A 22,354-nucleotide genomic window follows, 5' to 3' on the forward strand; every position below is an offset into this window, starting at 1 on the left:
ATCTTCCTGCACAGCCTGTTGTGTGTTTTTTTTTTTTTTAAATACTGCCGGTATGAATGTGTGTTTTAGCACGAGCAGAGTCTAATATTACTATACTAGACTAAACCTGGTCAAAATCAGCATCAGCATTTATTGACAGACAGAGACTTAAACCCACAATCAACATATGTGAAAAAGTGACAACAGCTAAGGTTTGGAGATGCGTGTTTTTCATCGGGCAGCGACGATATTTTGGTTATAAACGGTGAGGGTGGGAGGAGGAGTAGTAATCGGTCGTGTCTGAGAGAGTCCGGATTTAGCTCCATCTGATTTCCACCTGTTTGGACGCTCAAAGAAGCTTTAAGGGGAAGAAGATTTTCATGTGATGATGATGTGAAAGCAGCACTGCATCAGTGGCTACACGCTCAACCAAAAACATGTTTTGCTGACGACGTTAAAAAGTTGGTACGACGCTGGAAAAATGCATCGGAAGGTGACGATGTAGAAAAGTGATGGAGTTTGTTTTTGAAATTCTTAATAAATAGAGTTTTAAAAGTGTGGAAACATTTTGAAGGAGCCTTGTATGTTTCAGTTGTTAGATGTCGGGATGTTAACGATAAACCAATAAATCATGTGGGGCAGTCGTAGCCTAGCGGTTAATGTACTGCACTAGTAATCGAAGAGCAACACGGTGGCTCAGTGGGTATCACTGCTGCCTCACAGCAAGAAGGTCCTGGTTTGAATCTCAGGTAGAGCTGTCTGGGTCCTTTCTGTGTGGGTTTCCTCCGGGAGCTCCGGTTTCTTCCCACAGTCCAAAGACGTGCAAGTGAGGTGAATTGGAGATACAAAATTGTCCATGACTGTGTTCAATATAAACTTATATATATAAAAAGCCAGCTCCCCCCCTACAATAACTCAAGATCTCCCCCTACCCTGGACTCTATGTTTCATTATTCACACATATGTATATATCTACATATAGTATATATAGTGTTTTTATTATATTGTTGTAATTACCATACTGTTGTATAATAGTAATTTTTTTTTATCATTTCCTTATTTTTTATTTTATTCTACTCTATTTTTATTTACTGTATTTACTGTACTTACACTGTACTGGAGCTGCTGTAACACTCGAATTTCCCCCATGGGGATCAATAAAGGAATCTTATCTTATCTTAACTACCGTTCCTGTCATGAATGTAACCAAAGTGTAAAACATGACGTTAAAAATCCTAATAAACAAACAAACCAGTGTTGCACGGTGGCTCAATGGGTATCACGGCTGCCTCACAGCAAGGAGGTCCTGGTTTGAATCCCAGGTAGAGCTGTCTGGGTCCTTTCTGTTTGAAGTTTCTCCCTGTGTCTGCGTGGGTTTCCTCCGGGAGCTCCGGTTTCCTCCTACAGTACCAAGACACGCAAGTGAATTGTCCATGACTGTGTTTGATGTTAAAAACTTGAACTGATGAATCTTGTGTAACCAGTACCGACCGTTTCTGTCATGAACGTAACCAGAGTGTGTAAAACATGACGTTAATTCCCCCCCCCCACGTGTAGGCATTCCTCGAGCTCAGCACAGAGGAAGCAGCCATCACCATGGTGAACTACTACTCCGCGGTTACACCGCACGTACGAAACGTCCCGGTGTTCATCCAGTATTCAAATCACAAAGAACTCAAGACCGAAACAAACCAGGTAACGCATCTCTTTCACAAATCTGCACGAGTCGCGTCTCGGGTGTGTCTGTGTGCTGAAATCCGGGCTTTGTTTTGCATTTTCTGTTAACCAGTCGGGTGGAACGACCACGTCCGGCTCCGGTGATGGAACGCTCGCGACGCCCAGCAGTCCAGTCCTGAGGATTATCATCGACAACATGTTCTACCCCGTCACTCTAGATGTGTTGCAGCAGGTGGGCATGATACCAGCCTGGAACATATAACCAGGGCCCACTCATTGATTTACACTCCCCAATGAAATGATAGAATAAATGGAAGCTGTAATACACAGCACAAGCTACCTTAATAGTTAATGGTGCGAGGCTTCATGTTCTGTCCCAAATCCCACTTCTCGCAATTGTTTTTGTGACGAAGCGTAGTTTGGGAGACCAGAGAAGCTCGCCTGCGATTCCAGTTGGTGATAGATGGTGTAGTGTGAAACCCCCTATCCACACCGACTTGAAACACTCCCGATTACAAGAGATCCAGTCGTGTGAACTGTACAGCGACCCGAAGACTTGGAAAGTCGTGTAGTGTGAACTTGGCATAAGTCATTGCTAACTGAATTGCCATAGGATTGCTAGGACGCCTCGTAGTGTGAATTAACCAGTAAACGTGAGGCACTTAAACGCTACGCGAATGAACAACGTTAAGTTTCTCAAAACAAACCCTTACATTTTGAATTTTACTGCAAGTAAAGGCTAAATTAGGTAGGGTCTCGAGTATAATCAAACTTTTATTCTGTTCCATTCTTTTTTATTCGTACTTGCGAGAACGAGGATGTATAGCAATACCAAGAACTATAGAAAAGATTTTTAACCAAGACAAAGTAGAAACAACCCTCAAATTCTTAAAAACATTGGTCTAAAATAACGCACATAACACCTCACGGCAAGAAGGTCCTGGGTTCGATCCCCAGGTGGGACGGTCTGGGTCCTTTCTGTCTGGAGTTTGCATGTTCTCCACGTGTCCCTCCGGGTGCTCCGGTTTCCTCCCACAGTCCAAAGACGTGCACGTGAGGTGAACTGGAGATACTAAATTGTCCATGACTGTGTTCGATATAACCTCGTGAACTGATGAATCTTGTGTAATGAGTAACTACCGTTCCTGTCATGAATGTAACCAAAGTGTAAAACATGACGTTAAAATCCTAATAAACAAACAAACCTCGGTTCGAAACTCACCGTTGCCACCGGTCGGCTGGGCACCATCTAGCAGGCATAATTGGAAGTGCCTGCAGCAGACACTGATTGGCTACCGTGTCTGCTAGGGCGGGATGACCGGACTATGTGGATGGGGTCTTCAAACGCTGTGCAAGTACCCTGATTAGCAGATAAAGGCGCCTGTGCAAAGTGCATGGGTGAAAAAGGGTTCCACTAAGGAATCCTCCAATGCAGTCAGGGATCCCCAACAGCGGAACATACTAAAACAACGCTTAATAAACTGATATAAAAATTACCAACTCTTTCCTGCCATGAATACACTGATCAGCAATGACATTAAAACCACCTCCTTGTTTCTACACTCACTGTCCATTTTATCAGCTCCACTTACCATATAGAAGCACTTTGTAGTTCTACAATTACTGACTGTAGTCCATCTGTTTCTCTACATACTTTGTTAGCCCACTTTCATGATGTTAGTGTGTGTTGTGCTGGTATGAGTGGATCAGACACAGCAGCACTGATGGAGTTTCTAAACACCTCACTGTCAGTGCTGGACTGAGAATAGTCCACCAACCAAAAATATCCAGCCAACAGCACCCTGTGACCACTGATGAAGGTCTAGAAGATGACCGACTCAAACAGCAGCAATAGATGAGCGATCGTCTCTGACTTTACATCTACAAGGTGGAGCAACTAGGTAGGAGTGTCTAATAGAGTGGACAGTGAGTGGACACGGTGTTTAAAAACTCCAGCAGCGCTGCTGTGTCTGATCCACTCATACCAGCACAACACACACTAACACACCACCACCATGTCAGTGTCACTGCAATGCTGAGAATCATCCACCACCTAAATAATACCTGCTCTGTGGGGGTCCTGTGAGGGTCCTGACCATTGAAGAACAGGGTGAAAGCAGATGGTTCTATATGGTAAGTGGAGCTGATAAAATGGACAGTGAGTGTAGAAACAAGGAGGTGGTTTTAATGTTATGGCTGATCAGTGTATAACAATTGTGTAAGTACGGTGTAAAACATCTAAATAAATAAATACACTTTTTATCTTCCTTTCCTAGCGCAGACAAATGGTTACTGCTTTTAATACTAATTTAGATTTAAAGTGGTTGTTCACATTGACATTGTCTTAACCTCATGGTAATTGTGTTTTTTGTATGTCTTTTTTTTCTTCTCCCTTTTTTTTGTTGATAGATCTTCTCAATTCTCTCCTTTCTCTGTCAATAGATCTTTTCAAAGTTTGGCACAGTTATGAAAATCATCACGTTCACTAAGAACAATCAGTTTCAGGCCCTGCTGCAGTACAATGACGCGGCGAGCGCCCAGCAAGCCAAAGTGGTGGGTTCTCCCTCAGCTTATAGAAAATGTGCATGCTTGAACGGACGATTTCTCTTTAATACGCGTGTGTCTCGTCCGCTCGTAGGCGCTGGACGGTCAGAACATATACAACGCTTGCTGCACGCTGAGGATAGACTACTCCAAACTCGTCAACCTGAATGTAAAGTACAACAACGATAAGAGCAGGGACTATACCAGACCAGAGCTGCCTGCGGGCGATGGCCAGCCTACCGTGGACCCATCGGTGGCAGCGGCTTTTGGCAAGGATACGAACTCCCTGCTCGGTAAGATCCCAGGTACATCCCTCTTTTATTTCCTCTTTATTTATTTATTTATTGTACTGGGCCAGGGCCGGCGCTAGGGGGGGCTGAGGGGGGCATTGCCCCCCCCCAAGCGTTTGCCACGCGCGTCCTCCGACACGCCCCCCCTCCCCTTGGTGAACCTGCGCGTTCGCCGATGTACATCGGGTGAATTACCAGGCGCGTTCGCCGATGTACATCGGGTGCTCTATTTCTACGTTTCTTTTCTCATTGTACCAGGCCCTAGTGCCTCTGTCCCCCTTTGCCCCCCACTACGAAGCACCTAGTTTTACTGCCCCCCCCCCCCCAAAAAAAAACAAAGCGGTCCAGAGCCGGGGCTGTACTGGGCACAGTGACAGTCATCCAAATGATTATTTAGTTTATTTAGTCTGTAATTCTGCAAGCGCTGATTATATGACTCATTAAATGCGCAGGTGTGTTTGTGTGAAAGATGTGAATTAGGTTTTAGTAGCAGCTCGAGCAGCTTAATCATCAAATGATGATGACACTGGCGCAAGCTAAACAAACAGAGCTGTTTACTAACATGTCAGTGCTGCGTTGTGATAAGCATGTGTGTGCTAGTGCTGTATTTTTAATCATAATTTAAACACGTTGCTCCTCCTTTTTACTGAGGTATGGTGGTTGGGTAGCACTGTCGCCTCACAGCTAGAAGGTCCTGGGTTGGACTCCCAGGTTGAGCGTTCCGGGTCTTTTCTGTGTGGAGTTTGCATGTTCTCCCCGTGTCTGTGTGGGTTTCCTCCGGGAGCTCCGGTTTCCTCCCACAGTCCAAAGACGTGCAAGTGAGGTGAATTGGAGATACAAAATTGTCCATGACAGTGTTCGATATTAAACATGACATGACATTAAAAATAATTAGAGATGCACGAGTACCGTTACTGGTTTCGGGTATTTGCCCGATACCGCGCTCATTAACTCGTACTCGTACTCGCAAACGAGGCTCCGATACTAAACATCCGATACCGTGTACCTAGTGCAACGTTGCTGCGTTACGCCTGGTTCACACTACACGACTTTTGCCCTGATTTTCGCTGGTCGGCGCTAGATTTCGATCGGCGATCAAAACTCGGCTCTCGATCGCTAAGTGTGAAGTATCCAACAACTCGATCCGACCGGCTCGCCGAGCGCTCGGGTTTCCTAGCACGTCAGATATCTGATCTCAGATGTGCGACTGGGAATGAGTGACATGTCGAACAGCCAATGAGAACGCAGGATACGGTGTGAGGGGAAACGCAGGAGAGGAGTGTAAACAGGTGGGACAGGGGGATGATATAGTTTATATCAGAATACATCAGCACACACACGTTTTACAGTATTTCTGACCTGATCGTTCTCTACAAAACATAACAACAAAACACCGACATTGCAAAAATATTTATTAACCTCCAACTCACTACAGAACAATCCATGCTATTCGTGTTGCCAAATCCACTCAGATTCATTTATTTTTCCTCCTTGATTTCATCACGTCAGCGCACAAACACTTTGATCACTCGCTACTTGTTGACGTGCATTTTTGGACATGGTATCATTAAACTTCTCGTCACTTCTCACGTGTGTTTTTGTTAAAAAAAAAACGGTATTCTAAATAGGTATCGGTATCGGCAAGTACAAAAATACATGTACTCGTACTCGTACTCGGTTGGGAAAAAATGGTATCGATGCATCCCTAAAAATAATAAATAATAAGTAAATACTACTGTACGGTGTCTATAGCCAAGCACAACTAATATCTGCAAAACTTCAGAAATCGGAACCTCTAGCTTTCTTACCAACCCCAAAATCCTTTTATTGGTAGATCTTTTGAACCGAGGTTAACATGACCAAGCTCAGTGACACTACGTTTAGACCGGCAGCGATTTTTCACCTCTTGTTGCCTGAATTGCTGATCACCCTGAGTTCACACCGGCAGCGTTATCATCGCCTGTGGTTGTTTAATGGCATTTGCTTTTTTTTTGCTTGCAAATCACAGTGCAAACATACAGCGGTACCTTAAAACTCAACGTCAGTGGGAGTGGCGTCGAGTTTAAAAGACGTCGAGTTTCAAGGTATTTTTTCCCATAAGGATGTTTTGGAAATCTGTTAATGTGTTCCACGGTCTTGTGGAGCTGCATATATTTTAGGCAGATATAAAGTAATGAGGTTGTTTTTGACTCTTATAAACTGTAAATAACACAAATATAATATAAACACTGAAATACACTGTAAAAATTCATAAAGAAAATACAACAAAACCTGCATTTTACTTCTTTGTTGTTTCTTTATGCTTCTTAACCGTAGAGACGCTTGATTTTGGAATACCGTATTCTGTTTAGCACCGGCGCATTCACATGAGAAGCGGCAACATAGCTTTTGCGCTTTTCTCCACGTTAAACTTTGTGCACATGCCTGTGAATGCGCCGGTACTGAACGGAATACGGTATTCCAAGATCAAGCATCTCCACCATTAAGAAGCATAAGGAAACGATAAAGAAGTCAAGCTAAAGTGCAGCTTTTATTGGATTTTTATGTCGATTTTTTAACTGTTTTTAGTTGTGTTTGTATATAGACGTATTGTACTAAAACAACGAGTGAGGGATTTCATTAGAGGGGAAAACTTATGAGCAGTAGTAATTAAGAGCAGTTTAGTGCTCCTGTGTCGTCCTTTTAGTACATGAATCCACGTTAAGCTTTATTATTTTTTTTACGATAAGCATTTTAAACTCGGAACAGGTGATTCTCACAAGCTATAATACAGATTCGTCTCATTATCGCACTTTGATGACGGCTGTTCATTATTAATTTGAAATAAAATAAATACATTTTAAAAAATGCTGAACACGCTGAGTGTAAGGGGACAAATTTCTCGACGAAGGGCGTCGAGTTTTAAAGATTTTGAGTTCAGGGAACATCAGGTTACTAGGTATCACTAATTTGTATTTGCTGGTGCCGCATTGCATCGGTCCTCGTTTAACGGAAACGTCTTGCGTCTTTCTGCTTATCGAAGTTAAGGTTTGCTTTGTCAGATTTTGTTCACATCAAGGTTTCATCGTCATAAACAGTTGTTGCATGAATATAATTGCAGTTGCAACATTATTTATGGCGGCTCCACCCCATCTAAGCCATTTCTTATTTCTCAGGTGCTTTAAGTCCTCTGAGTGCAGCGGCCGCGGCGGCAGCAGTGGCGGGTCGAGTGGCGCTGTCGGGACACAGCGGTAACGGCGTCCTCCTGGTCAGCAATCTAAACGAAGAGGTCAGTCCCTTTTTGTTTCAGTCTTCGTTACCTTTCAGTTTAAGTCTTTAAGTGTATCAGTTAGTTGCTCTTTATTCACGCTGCTGTTTTGTGCGTCTGTGTTTAATGTAAGCGATGTGAAATGATAGTGTGGACATTATTTATTATGTTTTACATTTATCTTCAGACGTTAACATTTAGCTTTTCTGCTTTAGTTTTGCCTTTGAATTGAAGCGGTTTATAAAAACCCTCATGTATATTAGACATTTTTAAATAATCCTTATTATTGTGTTCAGTTTATTTACTAAGTTTTTATGTTTTGCCTGATTGTCAGTATTTTTAAGACAACTTGATCACTAGTGGTGTAACGAGTCGCTGATAATCTGAACGGATCACCCCCACCCCCAGAGTTTAACCAGAATATTGAGGAATACAGTTTCAGTAATAAAAAACATTTTTAAATGATTATTTACTGAAAGTAAACCCATCATAAACGACATAAAAAATAAATGGCAACTTGAATGAAACACACAAACAAACAATAATCTACATAAAGTTCACCTGATTGAACTCTGACCCAGTTTGCCGCTGTCCGCTTTAAAGCTCCTCCAATGAGACGAACCGTCAGGCCGTACGAACAACGCTAAACATGAACAAAACTTAACGTGACATATTGTACTAAAACAGTGAGTGAGGAATGTGATTAGTGCAGGAACTTATGATCAGTAATAATGAAGAGAAGTTTAGTGCTCCTGTCTCCTTCTTTTACTACATTAAACCACGTTAAGCTTTATTTAGACTCTGGGAGAAGCTGATTCTGATTCTCACCATTTCTCAGAAGCTCGAGCTGTAACACAAGTTTAAAAGTGAAACAGGGAGGAGAATCCAGATAAACACAGATACACGTGGAGCTGTAACCCTGGATCTGACGCTTATTCCACACAGATGCAGATTCAGCTCATATTTGCATTTTGATGATGTCAAAGCGCTAAACAAAGCGACGAGGCTCACGGTTTCGCCGCTTCTCATCTGAATGCGCCCTTACAGTGTGCAGACACAGTGGTACAAGAGAGCCATATGAACACGGCAGTAAGTCCAGCATGGCCACACATTTAAAGCAGCATCACCGTACTGTGTCGGGAATGAAAAGGTGTGCCAAGGGTTAAGGTGCTGGACTAGTAATCAGAAGGTAGGGGCGGCACGGTGGCTCAGTGGGTAGCGCTGTCGCCTCACCGCAAAAAGGTCCTGGGTTCGATCCCCAGGTGGGGCGGTCCGGGTCCTTTCTGTGTGGAGTTTGCATGTTCTCCCCGTGTCTGTGTGGGTTTCCTCCCACAGTCCAAAGACGTGCAAGTGAGGTGAATTGGAGACACTGAATTGTCCATGACTGTGTTTGATATAACCTCGTGATCTGATGAATCTTGTGTAATGAGTAACTACCGTTCCTGTCATGAATGTAACCACAGTGTAAAACATGACGTTAAAATCCTAATAAACAAACAAACAAGTAATCAGAAGGTTGCTGGTTCAGCTCTCCTTGTATAACAGTGTCTGCTAAATGAAGCAAAGTTGTGTAAGACACAACGACAGCTTGACTAAACAGATAATTATTTAGTATTTTATTTTGATTAGTATTGAAACATCTTAAGTGTTTTTATTTAAGACCAGGGGCAAAACTCTTAAACAAGACGACGCAAGAGCAGTTGTAACCTACTTAACAGCCATAAAAATGCAAATGATATATAAAATGGACCAAAATATAAAGACAAGATAAGACAGACAGACAGAAACATAATAGCTGTTTTGCTATTAAATCACACGTGTGTTAAAACGTGGCTTTAAAACCCAAATAAATAAAGACCAGGGGCAAAAGTTTCATACTTGAAGTTTATTTAAGGTTTTTGAAGTTAACTTTGCCTTACTTATTTATATTGATATGAAAAACGATCCGATTTGTGCTTCAAAAACCGTGAAACGATCCGGTCAGTGAGATTTGTGATCTGTTACACCCCTAGTGATCACAGTTTGTGTATTTCCACATTTATTTTTTTATCAGCCCTTAATTTGTATCATTTCTGAAACTTACGACCTTACTGAGTCTTTAAACTGTACAGTTTCTTAAACCTGCTCATTGTCTTTAATTTCTGTTTTGTCCCCTAATTGTTTCTGTCTGCTATCTACAACTGGTTACGTGTTACCATTGTCTGTCTGAGCTCTTACCACTTTTTACCCTGTTATACTGAAATCTCAAAACGTATCTAAATAACCTGCCTGATCTTTAATAAATCTCCTTTTTTTAATGTGACACCTATTCAGTACTTAGGGTCTGTCCGAAAACCTGGTGATCTCTACACATAGACACATTTTACGTCATGTTATACACACTCCAGAGAAGAGGGCGTGTCTAAATTCTTAGATCCCTTAAAATGCTCCTACTGAGGCGCCTTAATTCTGAGTGATGATCTGACTGAATGACGAGGGAGCGTCCGACGCTTCCTCAGCGCTGAAGGCGATCCCAGCGTTCAGCGCGGCACGACTTTTCACACACACAAAAAAAGAAAGATATAGCAGAAGAATGAAATGCGGTGCAACCAACTGAGTTCTTTTCAGATGTAAATAAATTCTCATTGATTTTTAATGTGTATAAAGGTGCACGAGTGTCGTTTATTTGTAAATTCAGGCTCGTCAGGGACGGTTTAACCGTTTTCAGTACACAGAGGGAGACGTTAGCGGGTTGTGTCGCCTCAGCCCGTTGGTTTGAATGTCCTAAAGCTAAAACACTATTGTCTAAGTAGAGCGTCTAAATAATCTGCCTCATGAGTTTGATGTCTTATTAGAATCGTCTCTACTGAGGCAGTAGGGCAGCTCACTAGGTTTTCAGACAGACCCGGTGTGTGTTCATGCCATAACGATCTGAGGTGGTTACCTGTTCACACCAGCATGGCAATCTAATAAGCTAGTTTGGTGCTTCTTAAGTTTGCCTCATGCCTCCCCCCTCATGACATTATGAGTTTCTTTTTAATTTGGGACGACTCTATCTTTCCGACTATATTGGCACAATTTTTAACCTTTATAATGTAGATATGCATAAAACTACCATTTCTGACCGAGCTCCTGCATTTCTCGTGTACTGACCTGTATAGTGTGTGTGTGTGTGTTTTTATATATATATATATTTTGTCCCTCACTCGTATTTATTATTTTTCTTATTCTGCATTTGTCCCTTTTCTTCTCTTCCTCCTCTTTTCGAATAATTCCTGGTTTTCTACCCCTTTACCCCCTTCTATCTCTTCATTTCTCCATTCGCCTTTTCCACACCTCTCAACCTGGCCACACATCACCGCTCACGCTCGAACAAACACGTTTTCTCGGACGAACTCGCCCTCAATTAACTACCTTGAACCATGATCCATGATCCACCTCACCATTCTGCCGGGAAACCACCCTACGTTATGGATGATCTGTTCATCTCCGCTCTTCCTCGACTCTTCTCTCTACCTGTCTCACGCTGCTTGCTCTTCTCTCCTTCTAAAGATGGTTACGCCCCAAAGTCTGTTTACCCTCTTCGGTATGTTCTCGTTGCCACTCTACTTTTCGTTTGAGTTCTAATTTTATTTGAATTTCCCCCATATGTTTTAATTTTATGATAACATCTTTTATTTGGCTTTAATTACTTTAGTTTTATTGTAATGCATGCTCGTTATTTTGCACGTTCTATCATCTGAGCTTGTTTTAAGTTTAAGCTTAGTCTAAGCGTATGGTCCTGTTTATTTGAGGGTATTTCAGAATCTCTCTCTTCTGTTCATGCTACAATTATTTATTCATTTATTTATTTCTTATTAGGAACATGTTCTGTCTCTCTTCTTTGTGATAGATCTGTCTCTCTCTGCTCTGTTTAAGTTTCACTCTTAACTGTTAAGCTAACTGTTCCTCCATTTCCCCTCATCCTCCTCCTCCTCCTCCTCCTCCTGCGTCTCTCGCTGCCTCTTGCTCTTGTTTAGGGGTGTACGGTGACGTGCAGCGCGTGAAGATCCTCTATAATAAAAAAGACAGCGCGTTAATACAGATGGCCGATTTGAATCAAGCCCAACTTGGTAAGATTTATTTTCTTCATTTTTTTCTTACTGATGGGGATTCACTGTTTAAAAAAGCTGATATTAATTTAATGGACTTGTTGCTTTTACATGGTTTGTGGTGATCTGTAATTTATATACGGTTCTATTTCTGTTTCAGGTGTTTTAGTTTGCATAAGTATTTTAATAGTTAATTAAACTGTAATTTAATGGTTTATTAAATAGTATTGTGCTCTTAAGCAAAGCAAGTTTACTTCCATACCACCTTTTAAACACTGCACTTAGTCAAAGTGCTTTACAAATGAGAAAATACAAAGATAATAAGTTAAAAAAAGGATTAAATAAGAGTTTAAAATAACATGAATGAAACCGATTAAAGAGGAAAAAAACATGATTAAAATAATTTATTTATAAGAGAATAAATGTAGCAAATAAAAAATGAATTTGAGGGAAAAGGTTGTTACTTTTAGGCACAATAAATAGATTTAAAATAGAATACGCTGCAGAAAGACAAAGACTACATATGCCTAATACATTAAAAGAAACTCTCGCCGCTCAGGTGGCGCAGAACACACGCTGGAACCAGAGCTGGGATCTCGGATACATCGTATCGATGGCTGGGCTGGGCTGAGCAACCACATGAACGACGATTGGCCTGTTGTTCATATAGGGGTGGGATATTAAGCCGAATAGGGTCTCCTCGTAACTGATGCAACTACAACCTCTGCTGGCTGATTGATGGCGCCTGTACAGAGATGAGGAAAGAGTGCCGATCAGGGTGTGTCTCTCCGTACACAGTGCTGATCTGCATTGCACTCATCAAAGTGTGGATGACAAGATGCATACGGCAGCATTAATATGCACAGGCATGGATATTTCACTGTTTTTACACTACAGTTGGGGCGGCACGGTGGCTCTGTGGGTAGCACTGTCGCCTCACAGCCTCAAAGGTCCCGGGTTCGATCCCCAGGTGCGGCGGTCCAGGTCCTTTCTGTGTGGAGTTTGCATGTTCTCCCCGTGTCTGTGTGGGTTTCCTCTCACAGTCCAAAAACATAGTCAGGTTAACTGGAGATACAAAATTGTCCATGACTGTGTTTGACATTGAACCTGTGAACTGATGAATCTTGTGTAATGAGTAACTACCGTTCCTGTCATGAATGTAACCAAAGTGTAAAACATGACGTTAAAATCCTAATAAATAAATAAATTACACCACAGTTGTGTGTTTTATCTCGCTTATAGATATTATAGTGGTTTAATTACTCTTGTAAGTTGATGTGAGGACATCAGCACAGTGCTTTAAGTTATATCACACCTCTGGGTGGCACGGTGGCTCGACGGGTAGCACCGTCACCTCACAATGAGAAGGTCCTGGGTTCGACTCCCTATAAGGCGGTCCAAGCAATCCTTCAGCAATTCAGTTAGCAATCGGTTAGTCGAAATATCCAAGATATTCGAAGTCGAAGTCTAAAGCAGCTGAAAACACGACTCGGTAACTGAGTTTGGAAAACTAACAACCAATTCTGTGATTTTTGAAAAACGAAAACGAGGTCCGTGAAATTAAGCACTTTTCTCTGTGAATTTAACACGGCCCTGTCCATAAGTGTATCCAAAGACGTCAACACCATGTTGGGGTTGAGCACCAATCGCCACTAACAAATAATTAAATAAAAATATAACCTTTTCTGTCATAATATTTGCCTACCATTATACCATACCATTCCACCCACCACTGCAGACTTCACATCATTAGCTGGTGCTCAGTGCTCAGATGTTCTGGTTCTTTAGGGTTCTTTTTCTCATTGTTTGTTTTCTGTAAAATTGTAGCAATGAGCCATCTGAATGGTCAGAAGATGTATTCGAAGATCATCCGTGTGACCATGTCCAAGCATCAGACGGTTCAGTTGCCCAGGGATGGCTTGGATGATCAAGGTCTCACCAAGGATTTCACCAACTCCCCTCTCCATCGTTTCAAAAAGCCCGGCTCCAAGAACTTCCAGAACATCTTCCCTCCCTCAGCCACGCTGCATTTGTCCAACATCCCGTGAGTTCAGCCTTCACTTGCTTGCTTATGATCAGTCCATCTCAGGTGCTTAAGAAATACTTAAGTAGTTTCTTCTGTATTTTATAGGCAAGACATCACAGAAGAAGATCTCAGAGTTTTGTTCACCAACTCCGGAGGAACCGTCAAAGCCTTCAAGTTTTTCCAGTAAGTTTCACTGTTCACTGGTTAGGTAAAAATAAAAAATGGTGGTCATGGGTGTTAAACTAGTGGTGGTGTAGCACTTTACAGGGATTATAGAGTCCCGGAAATTGTATATCAGGTTACATGACGACACATTTGTACAATGGGGTGCTGTACTGTTAGTACACGGTATGGACAAAAGTATTGGGACTCCCCTTTTAATTTATGTGAATGCTCGTGTTTCAGCCAGAAAAGTGCTATCAGGTGTAATAAATCACTTCTATAAAGGAAAATATATACTTCCAAGTATGCAGCAACAGTTTAGGGAAGGTCCTTTTCTGATCCAGCATGACTGCACCTGTGGACAAAGCAAGGTCTGTAAAGAGACGATAAACAGAAAGATCTGATAGATTTACAGACAGATTTGATTTACAGACATATTTGATTAACAGATAGATGGATAGATAGATAGATAGATAGATAGACAGACAGAGATGGACAGATAGACAGAGAGATGGACAGATAGACAGAGAGATGGACAGATAGACAGATAGATGGATAGAGAGATGGACAGATAGACAGATGGACAGACATAGACGGATAGATAAACAGACGGATGGATAGATGGATGGACAGACAGACAGATAGATAGGTAGACAGACAGATAGCCAGGCAGACAAATAGCTGGATTGACAGACAGACAGCCGGATAGACGGACAGACAGATGATAGATAGATTAGATAGATAGATAGATAGATAGATAGATAGATAGATAGATAGATAGATAGATAGATAGATAGATAGACGGACAGATAGATAGACGGACAGATAGATAGACGGACAGATAGATAGATAGATAGATAGATAGATAGATAGATAGATAGATAGATAGACGGACAGATAGATAGACGGACAGATAGATAGATAGATAGATAGATAGATAGATAGATAGATAGATAGATAGATAGATAGATAGATGATAGATAGATAGATAGATAGATAGATAGATAGATAGATAGATAGATAGATAGATAGATAGACGGACAGATAGATAGATAGATAGATAGATAGATAGATAGATAGATAGATAGATAGATAGATAGATAGATAGATAGATAGACGGACAGATAGATAGATAGATAGATAGATAGATAGATAGATAGATAGATAGACGGACAGATAGATAGATAGATAGATAGATAGATAGATAGATAGATAGATAGATAGATAGATAGATAGACGGACAGATAGATAGATAGATAGATAGATAGATAGATAGATAGATAGATAGATAGATAGATAGATAGATAGATAGATAGATAGATAGACGGACAGATAGATAGATAGATAGATAGATAGATAGATAGATAGATAGATAGATAGATAGATAGATAGATAGATAGACGGACAGATAGATAGATAGATAGATAGATAGATAGATAGATAGATAGATAGATAGATAGATAGATAGATAGATAGATAGATAGACGGACAGATAGATAGACGGACAGATAGATAGATAGATAGATAGATAGATAGATAGATAGACGGACAGATAGATAGATAGATAGATAGATAGACGGACAGATAGATAGATAGATAGATAGATAGATAGATAGATAGATAGATAGATAGATAGATAGATAGATAGATAGATAGACGGACAGATAGATAGATAGATAGATAGATAGATAGATAGATAGATAGATAGATAGATAGATAGATAGATAGACGGACAGATAGATAGACGGACAGATAGATAGACGGACAGATAGATAGATAGATAGATAGATAGATAGATAGATAGATAGATAGATAGATAGATAGATAGATAGATAGATAGATAGATAGACGGACAGATAGATAGACGGACAGATAGATAGACGGACAGATAGATAGATAGATAGACGGACAGATAGATAGATAGATAGATAGATAGATAGATAGATAGATAGATAGATAGATAGATAGATAGATAGATAGACGGACAGATAGATAGACGGACAGATAGATAGATAGATAGATAGATAGATAGATAGATAGATAGATAGATAGATAGATAGATAGATAGATAGATAGACGGACAGATAGATAGATAGATAGATAGATAGATAGATAGATAGATAGATAGATAGATAGATAGATAGATAGATAGATAGATAGACGGACAGATAGATAGACGGACAGATAGATAGATAGATAGATAGATAGATAGATAGATAGATAGATAGATAGATAGATAGACGGACAGATAGATAGATAGATAGATAGATAGATAGATAGATAGATAGATAGATAGATAGATAGATAGACGGACAGATAGATAGACGGACAGATAGATAGATAGATAGATAGATAGATAGATAGATAGATAGATAGATAGATAGATAGATAGATAGATAGATAGACGGACAGATAGATAGACGGACAGATAGATAGACGGACAGATAGATAGATAGATAGATAGATAGATAGATAGATAGATAGATAGATAGACGGACAGATAGATAGACGGACAGATAGATAGATAGATAGATAGATAGATAGATAGATAGATAGATAGATAGATAGATGATAGATAGATAGATAGATAGATAGATAGATAGATAGATAGATAGATAGATAGATAGATAGATAGATAGATAGAGAGAGATAATAGAGATAATAGAGAGAGATAATAGAGAGAGATAGAGACAGACAGACAGATTATTGAAGAAAGAAACTCCCGAGTTCTGACCCCAGCACCACTCAACGGCTTTGGAATGAAACCGAATATAAACTGACATCGTTGCCATTTATGCAAATGCTCTTTTGACTGAATGGGCACAAATTCCCACAGACATACTTTAAAGTCTTGTGAGAAGCCTTTTAAGAAGAGTGGCTGCTTTTATAGCTGATCAGAGGTCACTTTTTTTTAATATTATTCATTTTTAAACAGGACGTCCGACAAGCTCGTAGTCAGGCGTCCAAAAACAGTTGTTACCATGAAAGTTTTCTCTTAATTTAATTAAACGTGATCATTTCATCTCTTCACCTTGAACAAGGTTGGGTGTAAATAACCAAAACCAGAACCTAAGTCTGAGGGTGTAAATATGAATAATTTAATTGATATTACATACATTGATAGTGTTTTATAGCAGTAATAAAAGTGGAGAATTAGTGCATTAAAATATTTAAATGAGCTGGTACACTGGCTTCATAAATATATTAATATACAGCTAATGAAATTCAATACATGAAAAATGTATCACTTCTATTAAAAAGCATTAAAATCACTTACTGAGCTGCACATATGCTTTGTGAGTATGTATAGTTGTAGGTACAGTGGTGCACCATGAGACTTTAATATAAGTATAATACTATAATTACGTAAGGTAGTAAAGTTTATGCTCTTTATAATCGTTTGTTTAATAAAAATAAGGATTTAGTGCTGACAGGTTGACATAAGTGTGATAAAAGGACTTCATAAATGTGCAGGCTTTGCTTTATGAAGGGTCATAAAGAATGAATTACACATCAAATTCATTCATCAAATTACACAAACATTAATGCTGAACTATTAGCCTAGTGGTTAAGGTACTGGACTAGTAATCGAAAGGACAGGTTGTCACTGTTGGGCCCTTTAGCAAGGCCCTTAACTGTACTGTAAGTCACTTTGAATGAAGGAGTCTGCTAAATGCTAAAAATGTAAACACCTTGACCAGGTACAAACTCGGCGAACACGGCCTGACCATACACACTTTACGGGTGCGTTCGAAAACCTAGCTCTCTCTCTACATAGACGCCTCGCGCTCCCGAGAAGTGGGCTGTTCGAAATCCTAGATGCCTTAATATCCTCAGAGTAAGGTATCCTAAAATTTCAACGCTATTTTCAAAAGCGAGGGAGCATCCGATGCTGCCTTACAGTGAAGGCAATCCCAGCATTCAGTGCGGCAAAACCTTTCTCACAGAAAAATAAAAAAACGTGTCGGACGGTGCGGAGAAACGAACAGAGTTATTATTAAACGTAAATAAATTATTATTGTTTTTTTATTTTGTATAAACGTGTACAAGTGTCGTTTATTTGGGGCAGGGCAGTTGTAGCCTAAAGGTTAAGGTACTTGACTAGTAAGCAAAAGGTTACTGGTTCAAACCCCACCACTGCCAGGTTGCCACTGTTGGGCCCTTGAGCAAGGCCCTTAACCCTCAATTGCTTAGACTGTATACTGTCACAGCACTGTAAGTCACTTTGAATAAAAGCGTCTGCTAAATGCTGAAAATGTAAATGAGCACATTCAGGCTTGTCAGTGGATTTAACCGTTTTCGGTACACGGAGGGAGGCGTTAGTTGACGTTCTAGTGAGTTGTGCCACCCCATCCCATTGGTTTAAATGGGATGAGGCTAACTGTGTTAGCTTAGTTAGTGAATTGCTGTCTAAGTAGCGCGTTTGAATAACCTGCCTTATATGTCAACGACTTATTAGAATCCTCTCTACTGAGGCAGCTCACTAGGTTTTCGAACACACCCAATATATGTTTTGTTCTAATTTGTTTATAAGATGTTATTTTTAAGGCTAATTGCTAATGTTAAATTATAATTATTAAATTTTGCAATTATTTTCATACGAAATGTTTATTCATTCTGTAAATTGAAGACCCTGGTATGTGTGTTTTTAATCGCAGGGATCGTAAAATGGCTCTCATCCAGCTGTCAACAGTCGAAGAGTCCATTCAGTGCTTGATCGACCTCCACAACTACAACATGGGCAACAACCACCACCTGAGGGTCTCCTTCTCCAAATCGACCATTTAAAAGACGCCGAGACGCGGCTCTTTTGTCTAACGTTACTCGTTGACTGTTTGGCTACACTGGGGACCACAGTTTGACACTCTTTTGTTTGTTTACTGGTCATTCCTTGTTAAAAAAATTAAAAATCCTCGCCCCCCTTTCGTGTGCGGTTCTCCCCAATCCGCCTCCCCCCCTTTTTACCGTAATTAGTTGACGAAGAATGTGCCTTACTCGACAAACCAGAATAAACATTTTTCACATTCGCGGATTTTCATAAGGGCAAGCGGTCAACCGTACTGGGACTGGGGTTTATTCCTTGTGAAAGTTTCGAGGTTTGGGGGGCGGGGGCTCTCGCTTGTGCGCTTGTGTAAAATGTACAGCGTGTGAAACGTGCCACACAATTCAGACCCGTGTGTGATTATTTTGTAGTAGTTTGTATTTTGGGTTTTGCTTATTTGATCCGCTAGGGTTGTGAATCTTGGTAAAACAAGCAGTGGAATGTAAACGAAGGACAATTCTAGCGATTCTTTTAGGCAGTGTAATGTTTACCACACGCTGGAGTGATTTTAAAAGCGTTTCTTTTCTTTATAAACCGATTCATGCTTAGAAATATAGTGTCGTATTTCATTTTGGCGTAGTAGCTAGGCCTTGAGCTTAACGTGTTGATTTTATTTTCCGTTTAGACGTACGTCTGCATGCGCTTAATCGGTTCGCTCGTAAAGTCCTTAGAGGGGGTGTAGGGGTCAACCTGGTGGGACCAAAGTTTGTGCCTTTAGTCTTAATTTACTGAACAGATTTTTAGGAAAAAAAAGTCCTCATTTTGTATTTTCTGAAAACGAAACAAACCCGTGGACAGGCTGATATTTATATGAACCGTATTGAAAGTCATGGTTACATAAATGGCGTAACCCATTAGCTGCTAAGGTTCGTGGGTTTTCTCACATATTAATGGGCTGTGAATTTTCAAACTGGTCAAGAAGTTATGTATAGTTTTATTTCTTGGTTTTCTTTTCTTTATTTTTTTAACACCTAACAGAATGTAAGCTTCAGAGCTGTTTGGACGAGGCACAATTAAAAGACGGTGTTTTCTAACAAAGCGGGGAAGGATTGTCTCGGATTTGTGTTTGTGGTGTGTATTTTTGCTCTTCTATCTCTCTCGCCCTGTTCTCTGACCTCTGTAGCATGCTCAATAAATACTTCTGTGGTTCTGTACTCACTCTGTCTCTCTACTTTCTCCTTTTCTCTCTGTTTCTACACTTCTTCTAATGCCATGTTTCTAATGTAATGATTTCCATTGACCATATTTTGGTTTTCAGAAAAGAGGACACGTGTGGTAGGATGGCAGCATGGGGCAAACAGACACCTGCACTGGGTGGGAGGTTTAGTTTTATTTATTAAATAGCTGTTTAGGGCGGCTCGGTGGCTCACACTGTCTCCTCGCAGCAAGAAGGTTCTGGGTTCGATCCCCACCAGTAACCAGTTACTCTACCTGTCCTGTCATGAATGGAACCAAAGTGTAAAACATGACGTTAAAATGGCTAGTGTTAAATAAAGAAGGGTTAAGCCGACTTCCACAGGACTCTGGAGCAAATGAAATGTTCTCTGGATTCATGACTTGAACTTCAGCAGTCTTATCTTTCCACCCAAATTCATACCTCTTGCTGGAAAAGGAACAAGGGTTTAGATATTTTTGGCAGGGCTACCAAGTTGCTAATAATTAGAAACGTGTAAAAGTGTGTAGGCGTCTTAGAAATGTCTTAGAATGCTGCAACATTAAAATTAGGGCTGTCACACGATTATAATTTTTAATTGTGTTTAATCTACCGCAAAAACAACTAAGCAAATTTTGAACAGTTATGCACATTTCTTACCAATAAAAAATTACGATAAAATTATTAAATATAAATTATTTTTAGAAAGCCAGCTAATGCCTATATAGAGTTGTTAACAGCTGCCCATCTTTCAGCCAGTTATTTAAAATGAGTCTGTTCACATGATCTGGTAAAAGTGAGGATCTTCTCCTGTTCGTAACCCTGACACTGAAAACAGGCGCTCAGGTATTAATATGAACCATTTCTAGATGCAACACGTATAACGTCATGTCGACCCACATCGTTAACAATGTCTACAGTCCATTATGATCCATTTAACACCAGTGTTTGTAATGTTCCCACGACGTGTACAGTTCATGAGCTTCCCATCCAAATTCCTCTCAGATGAAGTTAGACTGAATCTGAGCTCGTTTTGCCTGTAACTCGTATCTGTGCGTGCAGACGCCTGACGAGACAAATGCGGCTCTGACCAAAGATGATATTAAAGCGTCAATTAATAACTGTAATTTTGTCTAGTGATGATTTCTCACGCTGTTTGAAAACAAAAATGATTATTTAAAACACGCTATATTTCGCAATATGTATCAGCAGCGGCTCGAGTCATTTCTAACTCGCGACCACAAACTGGAAAAAGAGCCGTGTTATCGTTATACAATATAAACACAATGTTACTGTGTTAATCTGCGCAAATTACCACAGTGACGCATGTTTAGTGGCACAAACACAGCCCACTATAAATCATTTGATTAAAAATTTAATTCTCGATTCATTTTTTTTAAATCGTGATTAAAATTTTAATGATATAATTACATTAATTAAAGCAATTAACGACAACCCTAATTAAAATGTCTAAACGTTTATTCCTTTTACACCAAGAGGTATGAGTTTGGGTAAAAGGGGTTTTACTGTAAAACAAGATCAGATTGCTGAAGTGCAAATCATGAATCCAGAGTCCTGTAGAAGTCTGCTTTACACTTCTACATTTCACACTAGCCACTGATCTCGCTTATACAGTAGATGCGCTCATTAGGTCTTTAAGCTGGAACCAAGGAAAAATTATTCCTACACTTTACATTTCAGTAAGAGCAGCTATGATCTCTACCTGGGTCAACTGGGTTCTACCTCTTTTTATCTTTATCTTTTTTACCTCTATTTTTATTATCTTTACTTTTTATTCTACCTCTGTTTTATTATCTTATATTTTTTATTTTGTATTCTATCTATTTTTATTATCTTCTATTTTCTATTCTATATTTTACCTCTCTTTTTTTTCCTCTATTCTTTATTTTTTTATTCTGCCTTTATTTTTATATTTATCTTTTATTGTACCTTTATTTTTATCATCTTTTATTCTTGATCTTTTTATTCTACCTCAATGCCCACGTGACAAACAAATTCTTGAATCTTGAAGGCACACTGACTTTTGCTCTCGACTGATTTGCATTCATGCACTTTAGGTGACCCTGCAGCTCATTGCTGTTTCCTGCGCTGTTAGATCTAAATAGTTGTGTTCTCAATCAACCTACAAAGAATAACACAGTAAATCGGGGCCTGGGTTAAATCAAATTATTACCTCATCTGCACCATGAAGCCCAAGCGTCTTCATCCCTCCAGCATCACATCAAACAAAGCAAATCACTATTTCTCTCAACATGGTTCTTTTTGTATTCAGTGCTGAAGTTCTGTTCAACTCTCTGGCATCAGTTTTTTTGTTTGTCTTAGGATGAGATGCTTTTCTAGTTCTAATCTCAACCCCATTATGT

The 22,354-nt window shown here is 40.0% G+C and overlaps 1 protein-coding gene across 2 annotated transcripts in view; it reads left to right on the top strand.

The window, feature by feature from the left end:
- Positions 1–19,855, top strand: part of ptbp2a (polypyrimidine tract binding protein 2a) — a 42,005-nt gene extending 22,150 nt beyond the window's left edge. Inside the window, exons 5-14 of one of the 2 annotated variants that reach the window (XM_062991430.1) lie at positions 1,537–1,674; positions 1,769–1,888; positions 4,099–4,209; positions 4,295–4,505; positions 7,646–7,758; positions 11,269–11,302; positions 11,736–11,828; positions 13,635–13,851; positions 13,939–14,016; positions 18,654–19,855. In XM_062991430.1, the coding sequence (XP_062847500.1) occupies positions 1,537–1,674; positions 1,769–1,888; positions 4,099–4,209; positions 4,295–4,505; positions 7,646–7,758; positions 11,269–11,302; positions 11,736–11,828; positions 13,635–13,851; positions 13,939–14,016; positions 18,654–18,783 (1,245 nt within the window). In that variant the 3' untranslated portion in view covers positions 18,784–19,855. The remainder of the gene's footprint in view (positions 1–1,536; positions 1,675–1,768; positions 1,889–4,098; positions 4,210–4,294; positions 4,506–7,645; positions 7,759–11,268; positions 11,303–11,735; positions 11,829–13,634; positions 13,852–13,938; positions 14,017–18,653) is intronic. The other variant, XM_062991431.1, reaches the window with a different exon arrangement.
- The last annotated feature ends 2,499 nt before the right edge of the window (positions 19,856–22,354 follow it).

Source organism: Trichomycterus rosablanca, chromosome 3 (genome assembly GCF_030014385.1).
Source record: "Trichomycterus rosablanca isolate fTriRos1 chromosome 3, fTriRos1.hap1, whole genome shotgun sequence".
Taxonomy (NCBI): Eukaryota; Metazoa; Chordata; class Actinopteri; order Siluriformes; family Trichomycteridae; genus Trichomycterus; species Trichomycterus rosablanca.